Source organism: Tachyglossus aculeatus, chromosome X3 (genome assembly GCF_015852505.1).
Source record: "Tachyglossus aculeatus isolate mTacAcu1 chromosome X3, mTacAcu1.pri, whole genome shotgun sequence".
Classification (NCBI taxonomy): Eukaryota; Metazoa; Chordata; class Mammalia; order Monotremata; family Tachyglossidae; genus Tachyglossus; species Tachyglossus aculeatus.
In genome coordinates this window covers 14435242-14454656 of record NC_052099.1, presented here as the reverse complement: position 1 = coordinate 14454656, position 19415 = coordinate 14435242, and the positions used below count along the sequence as shown (strand labels likewise).

The 19415-nt window shown below is 47.0% G+C and overlaps 1 protein-coding gene across 1 annotated transcript in view; it reads right to left on the bottom strand.

Moving 5' to 3' along the window:
- ACER2 (alkaline ceramidase 2) overlaps nt 1–9960 on the bottom strand; it is a 59084-nt gene extending 49124 nt beyond the window's left edge. Inside the window, exon 1 of the mRNA XM_038770369.1 lies at nt 9704–9960. Coding sequence (XP_038626297.1) covers nt 9704–9802 — 99 coding nt within the window. The 5' untranslated portion in view covers nt 9803–9960. The remainder of the gene's footprint in view (nt 1–9703) is intronic.
- Nucleotides 9961–19415: the final 9455 nt, after the last annotated feature.

Sequence of the window (19415 nt, the reverse complement as noted above, 5' to 3'; positions counted from 1 at the left end):
TCTTAATGATATTTGGTGTTTAGAAGTCTTACCGAAAACAATGCTATAACCCCAGGGCATTCAACTATTCTGTCTCTCCTACAGTGAGGAGCAGCACAGCAAGCGCAACGGGCTTCCAGATAGATTTAGTTATCAATAAACTCCAAAAGCGTATTTGAGATTCTCCTACTTTTAATCTCCTGAATGATTTAATATTAAAAAAAAAAAAAAACCCACACTCAGTCCCTCATTCTACTGCTAGGCCCTTATCCTCAAATCGAAAGCAACTGTCTGATGAATTAGGGACCGTTTCGCTGTCGACTGACAGTTTAGTGATGAAGATCTTTTCTAGTAAGAATAATAATGATATTCGTTAAGCGCTTACAATGTGCGAAGCCCTGTTCTAAGCGTCACCATGGTATGATTCTGTATATAAGTAACTTCTGAAAAACTCAAGGTGCTTCATTACAAGTATCACTGCTTTCAATCAATCAATCAATCATATTTACTGAGCACTTACTGTGTGCAGAGCACTGTACTAAGCGCTTGGGAAGTCCAAGTTGGCAACATATAGAGACGGCCCCTACCCAACAGTGGGCTCACAGTCTAGAAGGGGGAGACAGAGAACAAAACCAAACATATTAACAAAATAAAATAAATAGATATGTACCAGTAAAATAAGTAAATAAACAGAGTAACAATTAAGCAGGGCCAGCTTGGCTCCCAAATTACTACCAGAAAATCACATTATAAATGTTTAGGGGACGGCGGGGGGGCATGGTGGCAAAGAAAGAAGGGTTTTGAGGAGCAGAAGATCCTCTACTCTTCTAGAAGGTAAGCTTGTTGCGGGCAGGGAACACGCCTACCAACTCTCTGGGCCTCATCTGGAAAATGGGGATTAAGAGTGCGACTACATCCAACCTGATTAACTTCTATCTACCCCAGTGCCTAGAATTAGAACAGTGCTTTGCACATAGTAAGCGCTTAATAAATGCCATTATCATTATTATGAACAGCGCACTTAAGTACCATAGTGATTAGTTTATTACGAGAGGGTAACCTGAGGGATTGGGCCCACTCTTTTTAATGGGCAAAAAGGGAAACCAAATTACCAAGAGTCACCAGCTAGAGGTTGGTGACAAAGAAACAAAGAAAGAAACACAGAAAAGCCTGAGTAGCTGCTGGAAACTGAACTCAAATCTCCCAACAGGGAGGCGCGATTCTAACCAAGTGGCCTCTCTTCTGCACACAAACATCCTCTTCAGATCCCATTCATTCATTCAATCGTATTTATTGAGCGCTTACTGTGTGCAGAGCACTGGACTAAGCGCTTGGGAAGTCCAAGTTGGCAACATCCAGAGGCGGTCATACAACTGGTTGGGTGGCATTACTGTTGAAAACTACGGTACGAACGTAAGAGACGCGTAAAGCGATGTTGCATTCTAACTGTAAAATATCTTCCTAGCCTTTGATATCGTCTATAAGAAAAATCGTGAGTATTTGCGAGTCACTCTAATCTGTGACACTATTTTCACTGAGTCCCGGGGAAATTCATTCAATTGTATTTATTGAGCGCTTACTATGTGCAGAGCACTGGACTAAGCACTTGGGAAGTACAAGTTGGCAACATCTAGAGACGGTCCCTACCCGACATTGGGCTCGTGGTCTAGAAGGGGGAGACAGAGAACAAAACAAAATCAATCAATCAATCAATCAATCGTATTTATTGAGCACACTGCGTGCAGAGCACTGGACTAAGCGCTTGGGAAGTACAAGTTGGCAACATATAGAGACGGTCCCTACCCAACAGCGGGCTCACAGTCTAGAAGGGGGAGACGGAGAACAAAACCAAGCGCATTAAAATAGAATAAATATGTACCAATAAAATAAATAAATAATCTACGGCAAGTCATTTCACTTCTCTGTGCCTCAGTTTCCTCATCTGTAAAATGGGAATTTTATACCTAGCTTCCCTCCTACTTTGTCTGCTAGCCCTGTGTAGGAAAGTAAGTGTCTTACCTTGTCACGCATCTATGCCTGACCATCACTCTCTCCACCTTCAAACCAGGTCCCATCTTCTCCAAAACACCTTCCCTCATTAAGCCCTTTATTCCCCCAGCTCGGGAATGAAATCTGGATGTTGATGTTGAATTTTCCGCATGTGTTGCTGTTTATTTTTTTTTATTTATGGGAAGTCTTAAATTCAGTTCCCGAATCAAGAGCTGAGCCCAAGAATCTCTTCTTCGGCTGCAACGCTTTACTATTGGATTCTATACCAAGCGGGGCATTAGACAGCCCCGTCTATAAATCCATCATAGAATCTACCGTCCATTCAGTCGTATTTATTGAGCGCTTACCGTGCGCAGGGCACTGTACTAAGCGCTTGGAAAGTACAATTCGGCAACAAAGAGAGACAATCCCTGCCCACAGCGGGCTCACCCTAAGAAAAGAAGGCAGGTAATGAAACCAAATATAAAATGTCACCAGTTAACTTCCAGAGCTTAGTATCTGTGGAAAGAGCCCGGGCTTTGGAGTCACAGGTCATGGGTTCAAATCCCGGCTCCGCCAACTGTCACCTGGGCAGGTCACTTCACTTCTCTGAGCCTCAGTGACCTCATCCGGAAAATGGGGATGAAGACTGTGAGCCCCCCGCGGGACAACCTGATCACCTTGTATCATCATCATCATCAATCGTATTTACTGAGCGGGACAACCTTATCAATCAATCAATCAGTCAATCGTATTTATTGAGCGCTTACTGTGTGCAGAGCACTGTACTAAGCGCTTGGGAAGTACAAGTTGGCAACATATAGAGACAGTCCCTACCCAACAGTGGGCTCACAGTCTAAAAGGGGGAGACAGAGAACAAAACCAAACATACTAACAAAATAAAATAAATAGGATAGATATGTACAAGTAACCTCCCCAGCGCTTAGAACAGTGCTTTGCACATAGTAAGCGCTTAATAAATGCCATCATTATTATTATTATTATCTGTGGAGATATTAAGGAGCAATGAACAGGCCCAAAAAAGCTTTAGGGGAGACTCGGGTTCAGAGGCCGTTCACGGGGCTACTGTTCCTCCCCCAAAAGGAGAACAATAAATATAGTTTGTCCCAGGAGGCAGGATGGAAAATTGGACCAAAAAGATGCAGATTTGTAAGAATTCCTCATTTCCCTGTTTCTGAGACTCTAGGTGAGCAGGCACTGAAACAGTAATGTCGAAGCCACGGAGTGCGGGAACGGCGTCATATCACGTGCCAGAGTTTGTCCGGCCTTTCACCCGAAAGAGGCCTAACGCTCCTTTAAGGGTCAAAAAAATCCCCCCCTGTTTCTCTCGTTCATTCAATAGTACTTATTGAGCGCTTACGGTGTGCTGAGCACTGTACTAAGCGCTTGGAAAGTGCAATTCAGCAAAAGATGGAGACAATCCCTACCCGACAACGGGCCGGTAGCCTTCGTTCCCCCGCTGCCTGATCAAAAGGACAAGTCCGGGCAGAGGACGGGAAGCAGTGTGGCTTAATGGGTACGGCCCGGCCCCGGGAGTCGGGTTCGAATAATAACGATAGTAATGATGATGGCATTTCGTGAGCGCTTGCTATGTGCCAAGCACTGTTCTAAGCACTGGGGGGGGGGGGGATACAAGGTAATCAGGTTGTCCCACGTGGGGCTCCCGGTCTTCATCCCCATTTTCCAGATGAGGTCACTGAGGCCCAGAGAAGTTAAGTGACTTGCCCAAAGTCACACAGCTGAACAGTGCCTGCCACAAAACAAGGGCTTAACAAACGCCATTATTATTATTATTATTATTATTATTATTATGAGGTGAAGCTGGAATTAGAACCCACAGCCTCTGACTCCCAAGCCCGGGCTCTTTCAACTGAGCCACAGGCTCTGAGACTGTGTGACCTTGGACAAGTCACTTGACTGGGCCTCGGTTCCCTCGCCTGTCAAATGTGGATTAAGACTGTGAGCCCACTGTAGGGACCGTCTCTATATGTTGCCAATTTGTACTTCCCAAGCGCTTAGTACAGTGCTCTGCACACAGTAAGCGCTCAATAAATACGATTGATGATGATTAAGACTGTGAGTCCCGTGCGGGACCTGGGGCCGTGGCCGACCTGGTTACCTGGTATCTACCACAGTGCTCGGCACCCATTCATTCAATCGTACTTATTGAGCGCTTACGGTGTGCAGAGCACTGCGCTAAGCGCTTGGGAAGGACAAGTTGGCAACATATAGAGACGGTCCCTACTCGACAGCGGGCTGACAGTCTAGAGAAGCAGCGTGGCTCAGTGGAAAGAGCCCAGGCTTTGGAGCCAGAGGTCGTGGGTTCAAATCCCGGCTCCGCCGACTGTCAGCTGTGTGGCTTTGGGCAAGTCACTTCACTTCTCTGGGCCTCAGTTCCCTCATCTGGAAAATGGGGATTAAGACTGTGAACCCCCCGTGGGACAACCGCATCACCTTGTAACCTCCCCAGTGCTTAGAACAGTGCTTTGCACATAGTAAGTGCTTAATAAATGCCATTATTATTATTATTATTAGAAGTAAGTGCTGGACAAGTACCATTATTATTGATAATAAACAACAGGAGGCGGGGGGGACGGGCAAGGAAAAGACGGCGAGTACGGAAGGAAGAGAAGCAGCGCGGTTAAGTGGGAAGAGCCCGGGTTTGGGAGTCGGAGGTTGTGGGTTCTAATCCTGTCTCTGCCACTTTCAGCTGTGTGACTTTGGACAAGCCACTTGACTTCTCTGGGCCTCACAGTAAGCGCTTAACAAACACCATCGTTATTATTATTATTAGGTGGCAAGAGCCCGGGCTTGGAAATCAGAGGTCATGGGTTCTAATCCTATCTCTGCCATTTAATAATAATAATAATAATAATGGCATTTATTAAGCGCTTATTATGTGCAAATCACTGTGTGACTTTGGACAAGCCACTTGACTTCTCTGGGCCTCACAGTAAGTGCTTAACAAACACCATCGTTATTATTATTATTAGGTGGCAAGAGCCCGGGCTTGGGAATCAGAGGTCATGGGTTCTAATCCTATCTCTGCCATTTAATAATAATAATAATAATAATGGCATTTATTAAGCGCTTATTATGTGCAAATCTCTGTGTGACTTTGGACAAGCCACTTGACTTCTCTGGGCCTCATAGTAAGTGCTTAACAAATACCATCATTATTATTATTATTAGGTGGCAAGAGCCCGGGCTTGGAAATCAGAGGTCATGGGTTCTAATCCTATCTCTGCCATTTAATAATAATAATAATAATAATGATATTTATTAAGCGCTTATTATGTGCAAATCACTGTGTGACTTTGGACAAGCCACTTGACTTCTCTGGGCCTCATAGTAAGCGCTTAACAAACACCATCGTTATTATTATTATTAGGTGGCAAGAGCCCGGGCTTGGGAATCAGAGGTCATGGGTTCTAATCCTATCTCTGCCATTTAATAATAATAATAATAATAATGGCATTTATTAAGCGCTTATTATGTGCAAATCACTGTGTGACTTTGGACAAGCCACTTGACTTCTCTGGGCCTCATAGTAAGCGCTTAACAAACACCATCATTATTATTATTATTAGGTGGCAAGAGCTCGGGCTTGGGAATCAGAGGTCCTGGGTTCTAATCCTGTCTCTGCCACTTATCAGCTGTGTGACTTTGGACAAGCCACTTGACTTCTCTGGGCCTCAGAGAAAGCGCTTAACAAATACCATCGTTATTAATATTACTATTACGTGGCAAGAGTACTGGCTTGGGAATCAGAGGTCATGGGTTCTAAGCCTACCTCTGCCATTTAATAATAATAATAATAATAATAATAATAATAATAATAATAATAATAATAATAATGACATTTATTAAGTGCTTATTATGTGCAAATCACTGTGTGACTTTGGTCAAGCCACTTGACTTCTCTGGGCCTCATAGTAAGCGTTTAACAAATACTATTATTATTGTTGTTATTATTATTGTTGTTATTATTATTATTATTATTATTATTATGTGGCAAGAGCCTGGGCTTCGGAATCAGAGGTCATGGGTTCTAATCCTGTCTCTGCCACTTATCAGCTGTGCAACTGGACAAGCCACTTGACTTCTCTGGGCCTGAGTAAGTGCTTTACAAATACCATCATCATCATCATTATTATTATTATGTGGCAAGAGCCCGGGCATGGGAATCAGAGGTCATGGGTTCTAATCCTATCTCTGCCATTTATTATTATTATTAATAATAATAATAATAATAATAATAATAATGGCATTTACTAAGCGCTTATTATGTGCAAAGACTGTGAGCCCACTGTTGGGTAGGGACTGTCTCTATATGTTGCCAACTTGTACTTCCCAAGCGCTTAGTACAGTGCTCTGCACACCGTAAGCACTCAATAAATTCGGTTGAATGAATGAATGAAATTACTGTGTGACTTTGGACAAGCCACTTGACTTCTCTGGGCCTCACAGTAAGCGCTTAACAAATACCATCATCATTATTGTTACTATTAGGTGGCAAGAGCCCGGGCTTGGGAATCGGAGGTCGTGGGTTCTAATCCTGTCTCTGCCACTTATCAGCTGTGTGACTTTGGACAAGCCACTTGACTTCTCTGGGCCTCAGTTCTCTCATCTCTAAAATGGGGATGAAGACTGTGAGCCCCCCGTGGGACAGCCTGATGACCTTGTATCCCCCCCCCCCACCCAGCGCTTAGAACAGTGCTTGGCACAGAGTAAGCGCTGAACAAATACCGTCATTATCCGAGCTGGGGAATCAGAGGTCATGGGTTCTAATCCTGTCTTGGCCGCTTATCAGCTGTGTGACTTTGGCCAAGCCACTTGACTTCTCTGGGCCTCAGTTCCCTCACCTCTAGACTGTGAGCCCGTTGTCGGGTAGGGACCGTCTCTATATGTTGCCAACTTGGACTTCCCAAGCGCTTAGTACAGTGCTCTGCACATAGTAAGCGCTTAACAAATGCCATAATAATAATAATAAATACGATTGAATGAATGAATGAATAAAATGGGGATGAAGACCGTGAGCCCCCCGTGGGACAGCCTGATGATCTTGTATCCCCCCACAGTGCTTAGAACAGTGCTTGGCACAGAGTAAGCGCTGGCAGCGTGGCTCAGTGGAAAGAGCCCGGGCTTTGGAGTCACTGGTCATGGGTTCAAATCCCGCCTCCGCCACTTTCAGCTGGGTGACCTTGGGTAAATCACTTCACTTCTCTGTGCCTCAGTTACCTCACCTGGAAAATGGGGATTAAGACTGTGAGCCCCCTGTGGGATAACCTGATCGCCTTGTAGCCTCCCCAGCGCTTAGAACAGTGCTTGGCACATAGTAATCGCTTAATAAATGCCATTATTATCATTATTATTATTCTCTGGGCCTCAGCTGCCTCATCTGTCAAATGGGGATTGACTGGGAGCCCCCAGGGGGACCACCTGATCACCTTGTAGCCTCCCCAGCGCTTAGAACAGTGCTGGGCACATAGTAAGTGCTTAATAAACACCATTATTATCATTATTATTATTCTCTGGGCCTCAGTTCCCTCATCCGTCAAATGGGGATTGACCGTGAGCCCCCCGGGGACCACCTGACCACCTTGTAGCCTCCCCAGCGCTTAAAACAGTGCTTGGCACATAGTAAGCGCTTAATAAATGCCATTATTATCATTATTATTATTCTCTGGGCCTCAGTTCCCTCATCCGTCAAATGGGGATTGACTGTGAGCCCCGCGGGCACTTAATAAATGTTGTTATTATTATTATTATTATTATTATTATTATTCTCTGGGCCTCAGTTCCCTCATCTGTCAAATGGGGATTGACTGGGAGCCCCCCGGGGGACCGCCTGATCACCGTGTAGCCTCCCCAGCGCTTAGAACAGTGCTTGGCACATAGTAAGCGCTTAATAAATGCCATTATTATTATTATTCTCTGGGCCTCAGTTACCTCATCTGTAAAATGGGGATTAAGACTGTGAGTCCCACATGGGACAATCTGATCACCCTGTAGCCTCCCCAGCGCTTAGAACAGTGCTGGGCACATAGTAAGTGCTTAATAAATGCCATTATTATCATTATTATTATTCTCTGGGCCTCAGTTGCCTCATCTGTCAAATGGGGATTGACTGGGAGCCCCCAGGGGGACCACCTGATCACCTTGTAGCCTCCCCAGCGCTTAGAACAGTGCTGGGCACATAGTAAGCGCTTAATAAATGCCATTATTATCATTATTATTATTCTCTGGGTCTCAGTTCCCTCATCTGTCAAATGGGGATTGACCGTGAGCCCCCCGGGGGACCACCTGATCACCTTGTAGCCTCCCCAGCGCTTAGAACAGTGCTGGGCACATAGTAAGCACTTAATAAATGCCATTATTATTATTATTATTCTCTGGGCCTCAGTTCCCTCATCCGTCAAATGGGGATTGACCGTGAGCCCCCCAGGGGACCACCTGATCACCTTGTAGCCTCCCCAGCGCTTAGAACAGTGCTGGGCACATAGTAAGCACTTAATAAATGCTATTATTATTATTATTATTATTCTCTGGGCCTCAGTTCCCTCATCCATCAAATGAGGATTGACCGTGAGCCCCCCAGGGGACCACCTGATCACCTTGTAGCCTCCCCAGTGCTTAGAACAGTGCTGGGCACATAGTAAGCACTTAATAAACGCCATTACTATCATTATTATTATTCTCTGGGCCTCAGTTGCCTCATCTGTCAAATGGGGATTGACTGGGAGCCCCCCGGGGGACCGCCTGATCACCGTGTAGCCTCCCCAGCGCTTAGAACAGTGCTTTGCACATAGTAAGCGCTTAATAAATGCCATTATTATTATTATTCTCTGGGCCTCAGTTACCTCATCTGTAAAATGGGGATTAAGACTGTGAGCCCCCTGTGGGATAACCTGATCGCCTTGTAGCCTCCCCAGCGCTTAGAACAGTGCTGGGCACATAGTAAGTGCTTAATAAATGCCATTATTATCATTACTATTATTCTCTGGGCCTCAGTTCCCTCATCCGTCAAATGGGGATTGACTGTGAGCCCCCCGGGCACTTAATAAATGTTATTATTATTATTATTATTATTATTATTATTATTATTATTATTATTATTATTATTATTCTCTGGGCCTCAGTTCCCTCATCCGTCAAATGGGGATTGATTGTGAGCCCCCCGGGGGACCACCTGATCACTTTGTAGCCTCCCCAGCGCTTAGAACAGTGCTGGGCACATAGTAAGCGCTTAATAAACGCCATTGTTATTATTATTATTATTATTATTATTATTCTCTGGGCCTCAATTCCCTCATCTGTCAAATGGGGATTGACTGTGGGCCCCCCGGGGGACCACCTGACCACCTTGTAGCCTCCCCAACGCTTAGAACAGTGCCGGGCACATAGTAAGCGCTGAATAAATGCCAACATTATTATTATTCTGTTATTCACCGTTATTATTATTATTATTAACAAATGCCGTCATTATTATGGGGATTATCACTAAGGGCAGCGCGCGCCGGGGCCAACGCGCGTGCGCGCCGGCCCGTGGGCGCCAACGGGAGCGAGCGCGGCCTCGCCGGGGCCAACGCGCGTGCGCGGCGGCTCGCGGGCGCCAACGGGCGCGAGCGCGGCGGCCTCGCGGGCGCCAACGCGCGTGCGCGGCGGCTCGCGGGCGCCAACGCGCGTGCGCACCGCCCGCCCGCGCACGCACCGTGTTGTAGAACTCGGCAATGGCGGGCACGATGGTGTAGTTCTCCTCACACCAGTCCACCTCAGAGCTGCCGGCCCGCAGCTGGTCCCAGAAGAACATGGCGGAAGGCGGCCGGGCGGGTGAAGCTCCGTCCCCTTAGGAGCCGGATATGGCGACTGGAGGGCTTCGTTGGCCTCCGGCTGCCTGTTGGCCGCGGTTCTCTCCGCCCCCGTCCCCGCCCTGCTGAGGCGAAACGGCGCCGGGAAGGAGGGCCTGGACTTCCATCGCCGAACTCTTCGAAACACTGTTAAAAACTGTTAAAAATCAAAAAACAAAACAAAAAACACTGTTCAAAGCACTGAGGGGGAGATAAGAGATTGGCCCAGTCTTCATCCCCCGCCTTGGAACTGAGGCGAAGAGAATAATAACAATGATGACGTTTCTTCATTCATTCATTCAGTCATTCATTCATTCAGTCGTATTCATTGACCGCTTGATAATAACGATGACTTTTTTTAAGCGCTTACTATGTACGAAGCGCTGGGGGGGGGGGGCTCCCAGTCTTCATCCCCATCTTCCGGATGAGGTAACCGAGGCCCAAAGAAGTGAAGGGACTCGCCCAAAGTCACCCAGTGGCGTGTTTCGTTCTTCAATCAATCAATCAATCAATCAATCGTATTTATTGAGCGCTTACTGTGTGCAGAGCACTGGGCTAATAATAATAATGATGGCATTTATTAAGCGCTTACTAGGTGCCAAGCCCTGTTCTAAGCGCTGGGGAGGTTACGAGGTGATCAGGTGGTCCCGCCGGGGGGCTCCCAGTCAATCCCCATTTGACAGATGAGGGAACTGAGGCCCAGAGAATAATAATAATAATAATAATAATAATAATAATAATAATAATAGCGTTTATTAAGTGCTTACTATGTGCCAAGCACTGTTCTAAGCGCTGGGGAGGTTACAAGGTGATCAGGTGGTCCCCCGGGGGGCTCCCAGTCAATCCCCATTTGACAGGTGAGGGAACTGAGGCCCAGAGAATAATAATAATAATAATTATAATAGCGTTTATTAAGCGCTTACTATGTGCCAAGCACTGTTCTAAGCGCTGGGGAGGTTGCAAGGTGATCAGGCGGTCCCCCGGGGGGCTCCCAGTCAATCCCCATTTGACAGATGAGGGAACTGAGGCCCAGAGAATAATAATAATAATAATAGCGTTTATTAAGTGCTTACTATGTGCCAAGCACTGTTCTAAGCGCTGGGGAGGTTACAAGGTGATCAGGTGGTCCCACCGGGGGGGCTCACAGTCTTCAGCCCCATTTTCCAGATGAGGGAACTGAGGCCCAGAGAAGTGACTTGCCCAAAGTCCCCCAACTGGCAATTGGCGGAGCCGGGATTTGAACCCATGACCTCGGACTCCAAAGCCCGGGCTCCTTCCACTGAGCCACGCTGCTTCTCTCTGTGCCAAGCACTGCTCTGAGCACTGAGGTAGGTCCAATAATAATAATAATGATAATTTTTTAAGCACTGTGTGCGAAGCACCGTACTAAGCGCTGGGGGGCACAGTCTTCATCCCCATTTTCCAGATGAGGGAACCGAGGCCCAGAGAATCAATCAATCGTATTTATTGAGCGCTTACTATGTGCAGAGCACTGTACTAAGCGCTTGGGAAGTACAAATTGGCATCACATAGAGACAGTCCCTACCCGATAGTGGGCTCACAGTCTAAAAATAGTGGGCTCACAGTCTACACAGAGTGTAGGGGCTCACAGAGAAGTGAAGTGACTTGCCCAAAGTCACCCAGCTGCCACGTGGCGAGCAGGGATTTGAACCCATGATCTCGGACTCCAAAGCCCGGGTTCTTTTCACTGAGCCACGCTGCTTCTCGTTTTCAATCGCATTTATTGAGTGCTTAATAATAATGATGGCATTTTTTAAGCACTTACTATGTGCCGAGCACTGTAGTAAGCGCTGGGGGGGGGGGGGACTACGAGGCGATCAGGTTGCCCAGTCTTCATCCCCCCCCCTTGTAACTGAGGTACAGAGAATAATAATAATAACAATGATGACGTTTGTTCATTCATTCATTCAATCGTATTCCTTGAGCACTTAATAATAATGATGGCATTTTTGAAGTGCTCACTATGTGCGAAGCACTGTACTAAGCGCTGGGGGAGATACGAGGTCCTCAGGTTGCCCAGTTTTCATCCCCCACCTTGTAACTGAGGCGCAGAGAATAATAATATAATAGTAACAATGATGACATTTGCTCATTCAATCGTATTTTTTTTTTTGATGGCATTTATTAAGCGCTTACTATGTGCAAAGCACTGTTCTAAGCGCTGGGGAGATTACAAGGTGATCAAGTTGTCCCACGGGGGGCTCACAGTCTCAATCCCCATTTTCCAGATGAGGGAACTGAAGCCCAGAGAAGTGAAGCGACTTGCCCAAAGTCACACAGCCGACAAGTGGCGGAGCCGGGATTTGAACCCATGACCTCTGACTCCAAAGCCCGGGCTCTTTCCACTGAGCCACACTGCTTCCCGCTGCTTTATTGAGCGCTTGATAATAATGATGGCATTTTTTAAGCGCTTACTATGTGCGGAGCACTGTACTAAGCGCTGGGGGGGACTACGAGGTGATCAGGTTGCCCCCTTGTAACTGAAGCACAGGGAATAATAATAATAATAATAATAATAATAATAACAATGATGGCATTTGTTCATTCATTCAATAGTATTTATTGATCACTTAATAATAATGGCATTTTTTAAGCACTTACTATGTGCAAAGCACTGTACTAAGCGCTGGGGGGGACTACAAGGTGATCAGGTTGCCCAGTCTTCATCCCCCTTGTAACTGAAGCACAGAGAATAATAATCATAATAATAATAACAATGATGACATTTGTTCATTCATTCATTCAATCGTATTTATTGAGCGCTTAATCAATCATCAATCGTATTTATTGAGCTCTTACTGTGTGCAGAGCCCTGTACTAAGCGCTTGGGAAGTACAAGTTGGCTTAATAATAATGATGGCATTTTTTTAAGCGCTTACGATGTGCGAAGCACCGTACTAAGCGCTGGGGGGCTCACAGTCTTCATCCCCATTTTCCAGATGAGGGAACTGAGGCCCAGAGAAGTGAAGTGACTTGTCCAAAGTCACCCAGCTGCCAAGTGGCGAGCGGGGATTTGAACCCATGATCTCAGACTCCAAAGCCCGGGTTCTTTTCACCGAGCCACGCTGCTTCTCGTATTTAATCGTATTTATTGAGCGCTTAATAATAATGATGGCATTTTTTAAGCGCTTACTATGTGCCGAGCACTGTACTAAGCGCTGGGGGGGGGGGGGGGACTACGAGGTGATCAGGTTGCCCAGTCTTCATCCCCCTTGTAACTGAAGCACAGGGAATAATAATAATAATAACAATGATGGCATTTGTTCATTCATTCAATCGTAGTTATTGAGCACTTGATAATAATGATGGCATTTTTTAAGCACTTACTATGTGCGAAGCACTGTAGTAAGCGCTGGGGGGGACTACGAGGTGATCAGGTTGCCCAGTCTTCATCCCCCTTGTAACTGAGGCACAGAGAATAATAATAATAACAACAATGATGACATTTGTTCATTCATTCATTCAATCGTATTTATTGAGCGCTTAATAATAATGATGGCAATTTTTAAGCGCTTACTATGTGCGAAGCACTGTACTATGCTATGCGCTGGGGGGGACTACGAGTTGATCAGGTTGCCCAGTCTTCATCCCCCTTGTAACTGAGGCGCAGAGAATAATAATAATAACAACAACAATGATGGCATTTGTTCATTCATTCATTCAATCGTATTTTTTTTGATGGCGTTTATTAAGCGCTTACTATGTGCAAAGCACTGTTCTAAGCGCTGGGGAGGTTACAAGGGGATCAGGTTGTCCCACACGGGGCTCACACTTTTAATCCCCACTTTCCAGATGAGGGAACTGAGGGCCAGAGAAGTGACTTGCCCAAAGTCACACAGCAGACAAGGGGCGGAGGCGGGATTCGAACCCATGACCTCGGACTCCCAAGCCCGGGCTCTTTCCACGGAGCCACGCTGCTTCTCTGATGTGTGTCTCTTCATTCAGTCGTTCATTCAATCGTATTTATTGAGCGCTTACTGTGTGCAGAGCACTGTACTAAGTGCTTGGGAAGTACAAGGTGGATTTTGTTATGCACTTACTATGTGCCAAGCACTGTTCTAAGCGCTGGGGAGGTTACAAGGTGATCAGGTTGTCCCACGTGGGGCTCACAGTCTTCACCCCCATTTTACAGATGAGGGAACTGAGGGCCAGAGAAGTGACTTGCCCAAAGTCACACAGCAGACAAGGGGCGGAGGCAGGATTCGAACCCATGACCTCGGACTCCCAAGCCCAGGCTCTTTCTACTGAGCCACGCTGCTCATCATTTAATCGTAATAATAATTTTGGTGTTAGGCGCTTTCTACGTGCCAGGCACTGTACAAAGTGCTGGGGTAATAATAATAATAATAATAATAATAATAATAATAATAATAATAATAATAATAATAATAATAATAATAATAATTTTGGTATTTGTTAAGCACTTACTAGGTGCAAAGCACCGTTCTAAGCGCTGGGGAGGATAGAAGGTGAACAGGTTGTCCATGTGGGGCTCACAATCTTAATCCCCATTTTCCAGATGAGGTAACTGAGGCCCAGAGAAGTGAAGTGACTTGCCCAAAGTCACCCAGCTGACAAGCGGCCGAGCGGGGATTCGAACCCATGACCTCGGACTCCCAAGCCCGGGCTCTTTCCACTGAGCCACACTGCTCATCATTTAATCATAATGATAATTTTGGTGTTAGGCGCTTACTACATGCCAGGCACTGTACAAAGCGCTGGGGTAATAATAATAATAATTTTGGTATTTGTTAAGCACTTACTATGTGCAAAGCACTGTTCTAAGCGCTGGGGAGGATACAAAGTGAACAGGTTGTCCATGTGGGGCTCACAATCTTAATCCCCATTTTCCAGATGAGGTAACTGAGGCCCAGAGATGTGAAGTGACTTGCCCAAAGTCACCCAGCTGACAAGCGGCCGAGCGGGGATTCGAACCCATGGCCTCAGACTCCCAAGCCCGGGCTCTTTCCACTGAGCCGCGCTGCTTCTCTGTAGACACAAGGTGATTGGGGTGGGCGCGGTGTCACTGTCCCATATTTGTGTGACTTTGTGTCCGGGTAAAGTAACTGAGGCCCAGAGAAGTGTAGCAATTTGCCCAAGGTCACACAGCCGACAAGCGGCAGAGCGGGGATTCGAACCCATGACCTCGGACTCCCAAGCCCGGGCTCTTTCCACTGAGCCGCGCTGCTTCTCTGTAGACACAAGGTGATTGGGGTGGGTGCGGTGTCGCTGTCCCACATTTGTGTGATTGTGTGTCTGGGTAAAGTAACAGGCTCAGAGAAGTGTAGCAATTTGCCCAAGGTCACTCAGCAGACATGAAGCCGAGCTGCGATTAGATCCCAGGTCCTTCCGACTCCCAAGCCTGTGCTCTAACCCCTAAGCCACACTTCTGCGCTTAGTACAGTGCTCTGCACACAGTAAGCGCTCAATAAATACGATTGATTGATTGATTGATTCTGCCTCTGACCCTTCGTCCAGCCCAGGACTCCCTCCTCCTTCAAATAATAATAATAATAATAATAATAAGGCCCAGGACTCCCTCCTCCTTCAAATAATAATAATAATAATAATAATGGCATTTATTAAGCGCTTACTACGTGCAAAGCCCTGTTCTAAGCGCTGGGGAGGTTCCAAGATAATCAGGTTGTCCCACGGTGGGGGGCTCCCAGTCTTCATCCCCATTTTCCAGATGAGGTCACTGAGGCACAGAGAAGCAAAGTGACTTGCCCAAACTCGCCCAGCTGACAATTGGCGGAGCCGGGATTTGAACCCGTGACCCCGATCGGACTCCAAAGCCCGGGCTCTTTCCGCTGAGCCACTAATACCTCCGCACGTAATCGATCAACGAATCAATAGTTCTCGACTGCTTACTGCGTGCGGAGCTCTTGGGAGAGTAGGAAAGAGCCCGGGCTTTGGAGTCCGAGGTCACGGGTTCAAATCCCGGCTCCGCCAACTGTCAGCTGTGTGACTCTGGGCAAGTCACTTCCCTTCTCTGGGCCTCAGTTCCCTCATTTATAAAATGGGGATTACGACTGGGAGCCCCATGTGGGACGGGGACTGTGTCCAACTGGATTAATTTGTTTCTACCCTAGAGCTTAGACACAAAGTAGGCGCTTAGAACAGTGCTTGGCGCGTAATAAGAACAAATACCATTATTAATATTATCATTATTATAATTATTATTATCAAGTGCTTTAAGGGTACAGCGTGGCTCAGTGGAAAGAGCCAGGGCTTTGGAGTCGGAGGTCACGGGTTCAAATCCCACTCCGCCAACTGTCAGCTGTGTGACTCTGGGCAAGTCACTTCCCTTCTCTGGGCCTCGGTTCCCTCATTTATAAAATGGGGATTAATTCTGGGAGCCCCATGTGGGACGGGCACTGCGTCCAACCGGATTAATTTGTTTCTACCCCAGAGCTTAGACACAAAGTAAGCGCTTAGAACAGTGCTTGGCGCGTAATAAGTAACGAACAAATACCATTATTACTATTATCATTATTATAATTATTATTATCAAGTGCTTTAAGGGTACAGCGTGGCTCAGCGGGAAAGAGCCCGGGCTTTGGAGTCGGAGGTCACGGGTTCAAATCCCAGCTCCGCCAACTGTCAGCTGTGTGACTCTGGGCAAGTCACTTCACTTCTCTGGGCCTCAGTTCCCTCATTTATAAAATGGGGATTCATTCTGGGAGCCCCATGTGGAACGGGAACTGTGTCCAACCGGATTAACTTGTTTCTACGCCAGAGTTTAGACACAAAGTAAGCGCTTAGAACAGTGCTTGACGCGTAATAACGAACAAATACCATTATTACTATTATCATTATTATAATTATTATTATCAAGTGCTTTAAGGGTACAGCGTGGCTCAGTGGGAAAGAGCCCGGGCTTTGGAGTCGGAGGTCACGGGTTCAAGTCCCGCTCCGCCAACTGTCAGCTGTGTGACTCTGGACAAGTCACTTCCCTTCTCTGGGCCTCGGTTCCCTCATTTATAAAATGGGGATTAATTCTGGGAGCCCCATGTGGAACGGGAACTGTGTCCAAATTAACTTGTTTCTACGCCAGAGTTTAGACACAAAGTAAGCGCTTAGAACAGTGCTTGACGTGTAATAAGTAACGAACAAATACCATTAGTACTATTATCATTATTATTATTATTATGATCAAGTGCTTTAAGGGTACAGCATGGCTCAGCGGGAAAGAGCCCGGGCTTTGGAGTCGGAGGTCACGGGTTCAAATCCCGCTCCGCCAACTGTCTGCTGTGTGACTCTGGGCGAGTCACTTCCCTTCTCTGGGCCTCGGTTCCCTCATTTGTAAAATGGGGATTACGACTGGGAGCCCCATGTGGGACAGGGACTGTGTCCAACCGGATTAATTTGTTTCTACCCCAGAGCTTAGACACAAGGTAAGCGCTTAGAACAGTGCTTGGCATGTAATAAGTAACGAACAAATACCATTATTACTATTATCATTATAATACTACTACTACTAATAATAATAGCATTTATTAAGCACTTACTGTGTGCAAAGCACTGTTCTAAGCGCTGGGGAGGATACAAGGGGATCAGGTTGTCCCATGGGGGGCTCACAGTCTTCATCCCCATTGTACAGATGAGAACTGAGGCCCAGAGAAGTGAAGTGACTTGCCCAAAGTCACACAGCTGATAATTGGCAGAGCTGGGATTTGAACCCATGAACTCTGACTCCAAAGCCCGGGCCCTTTCCACTGAGCCACGCTGCTTCTCATATTATTATTATCATTATTATTATCAAGTGCTTTAAGGGTACAGCGTGTCTCAGCGGGAAAGAGCCCGGGCTTTGGAGTCGGAGGTCACGGGTTCAAATCCCAGCTCCGCCAACTGTCAGCTGTGTGACTCTGGGCGAGTCACTTCACTTCTCTGGGCCTCAGTTCCCTCATTTATAAAATGGGGATTCATTCTGGGAGCCCCATGTGGAACGGGAACTGTGTCCAACCGGATTAACTTGTTTCTACGCCAGAGTTTAGACACAAAGTAAGCGCTTAGAACAGTGCTTGACGCGTAATAAGTAACGAACAAATACCATTATTACTATTATCATTATTATAATTATTATTATCAAGTGCTTTAAGGGTACAGCGTGGCTCAGCGGGAAAGAGCCCGGGTTTTGGAGTCGGAGGTCACGGGTTCAAATCCCGCTCCGCCAACTGTCAGCTGTGTGACTCTGGACAAGTCCCTTCCCTTCTCCGGGCCTCAGTTCCCTCATCTGTAAAACGGGGATTCATTCAATCGTATTTATTGAGCGCTTACTGTGTGCACAGCACTGGACGAAGCACTTGAGACTGTGAGCCCCCCCCCCCCCGCCCCGTGGGACAACCTGGTCACCTCGTAACCTCCCTCAGCGCTTAGAACAGTGCTCGGCACATAGTAAGCGCTTAATAAATGCCGGCATTATCATTACCGATCCAGCAGCCGAGGTGATGCTTACTGGAGAGGGAGGAAGGGAAAAGAGGGCTTCACTGAGGAAGGCCTCTCGGAGATGCGATTTTAATAAGGCTTCGAAGGCGCGGAGAGTGGCGGGCTGTAGTAGACGAACGGGGAGGGAGTTGGTGGCGGCGAGGTGGATGAGGAGAAGTTAGAGTGTGTAGGGGAGTTTCCAGGACGCTACCGGTCTCGGCTACGGGAAGGCGAGGCCTACCCATCCCATTCCTAGCCTGCGAGCGGAAGGCGATCGGCTCCGAGTCCAAACTCACCCGTGCACGGGAGACAGTCGAGGGCGGGGACTCAGGTTTCCTCCCTCGTCGTAGAACAATAATAATTTTGGTATTTGTTAAGCAGCCTACTGTGTCCTAAGCGCTGGGGAGGGGACAAGGTGATCAGGTGGGCCCATGTGGGGCTCGCAATCTCAATCGCCATTTTCCATTTGCCCGAAAAGCCACCCAGCTGACAAGCGGCAGAGCCGGGATTTGAACCCATGACCTCGGACCCCTAAGCCCGGGCTCTTTCCACTGAGCCACGCCGCTTCTCTACACGACAATGCCCGAAAGGCCTCGTCGTCTATGACAGTGACGCTCGCCGCCCCTTCAAAGCCCGATTGAAGGCACATCTCCTCTTTTCCTTTTCTTCCTCTCCCTTCTACGTAATCCTGATTTACTCCATTTATCCGTCCTCCCCCTCCCAGCCCCACAGCATGGATGTACTTACCCAAAATGCATTTATTTCTAACAATGCCTGCCTCCCCCTCGAGACCGTAAGCCCGTTACGGGGAAGGGAATGCGTGGGTTCTAGTGTGCTCTCCCAAGCGCTTAGTACAGTGCTCTGCACACAGTGTGTCCGATAAATTCATTCAATCGTACTTATTGAGCGCTTACCGTGTGCAGAGCACCGTCCTAAGCACTTGGGACGTCTAAGTCGGCTACATTATACCCGACAGCGGGCTCACAGTCTAGAAGGGGGAGACGGCCACCAAAACAAAATATATTAACAAAATAAAATAAATAGAATAGTAAATATGTACAAGTAAAATATGATGGACGGATTAGCTTTTGTGGCAGGTTGACTATGGGGGAGGTAAAGGCAGGAAGT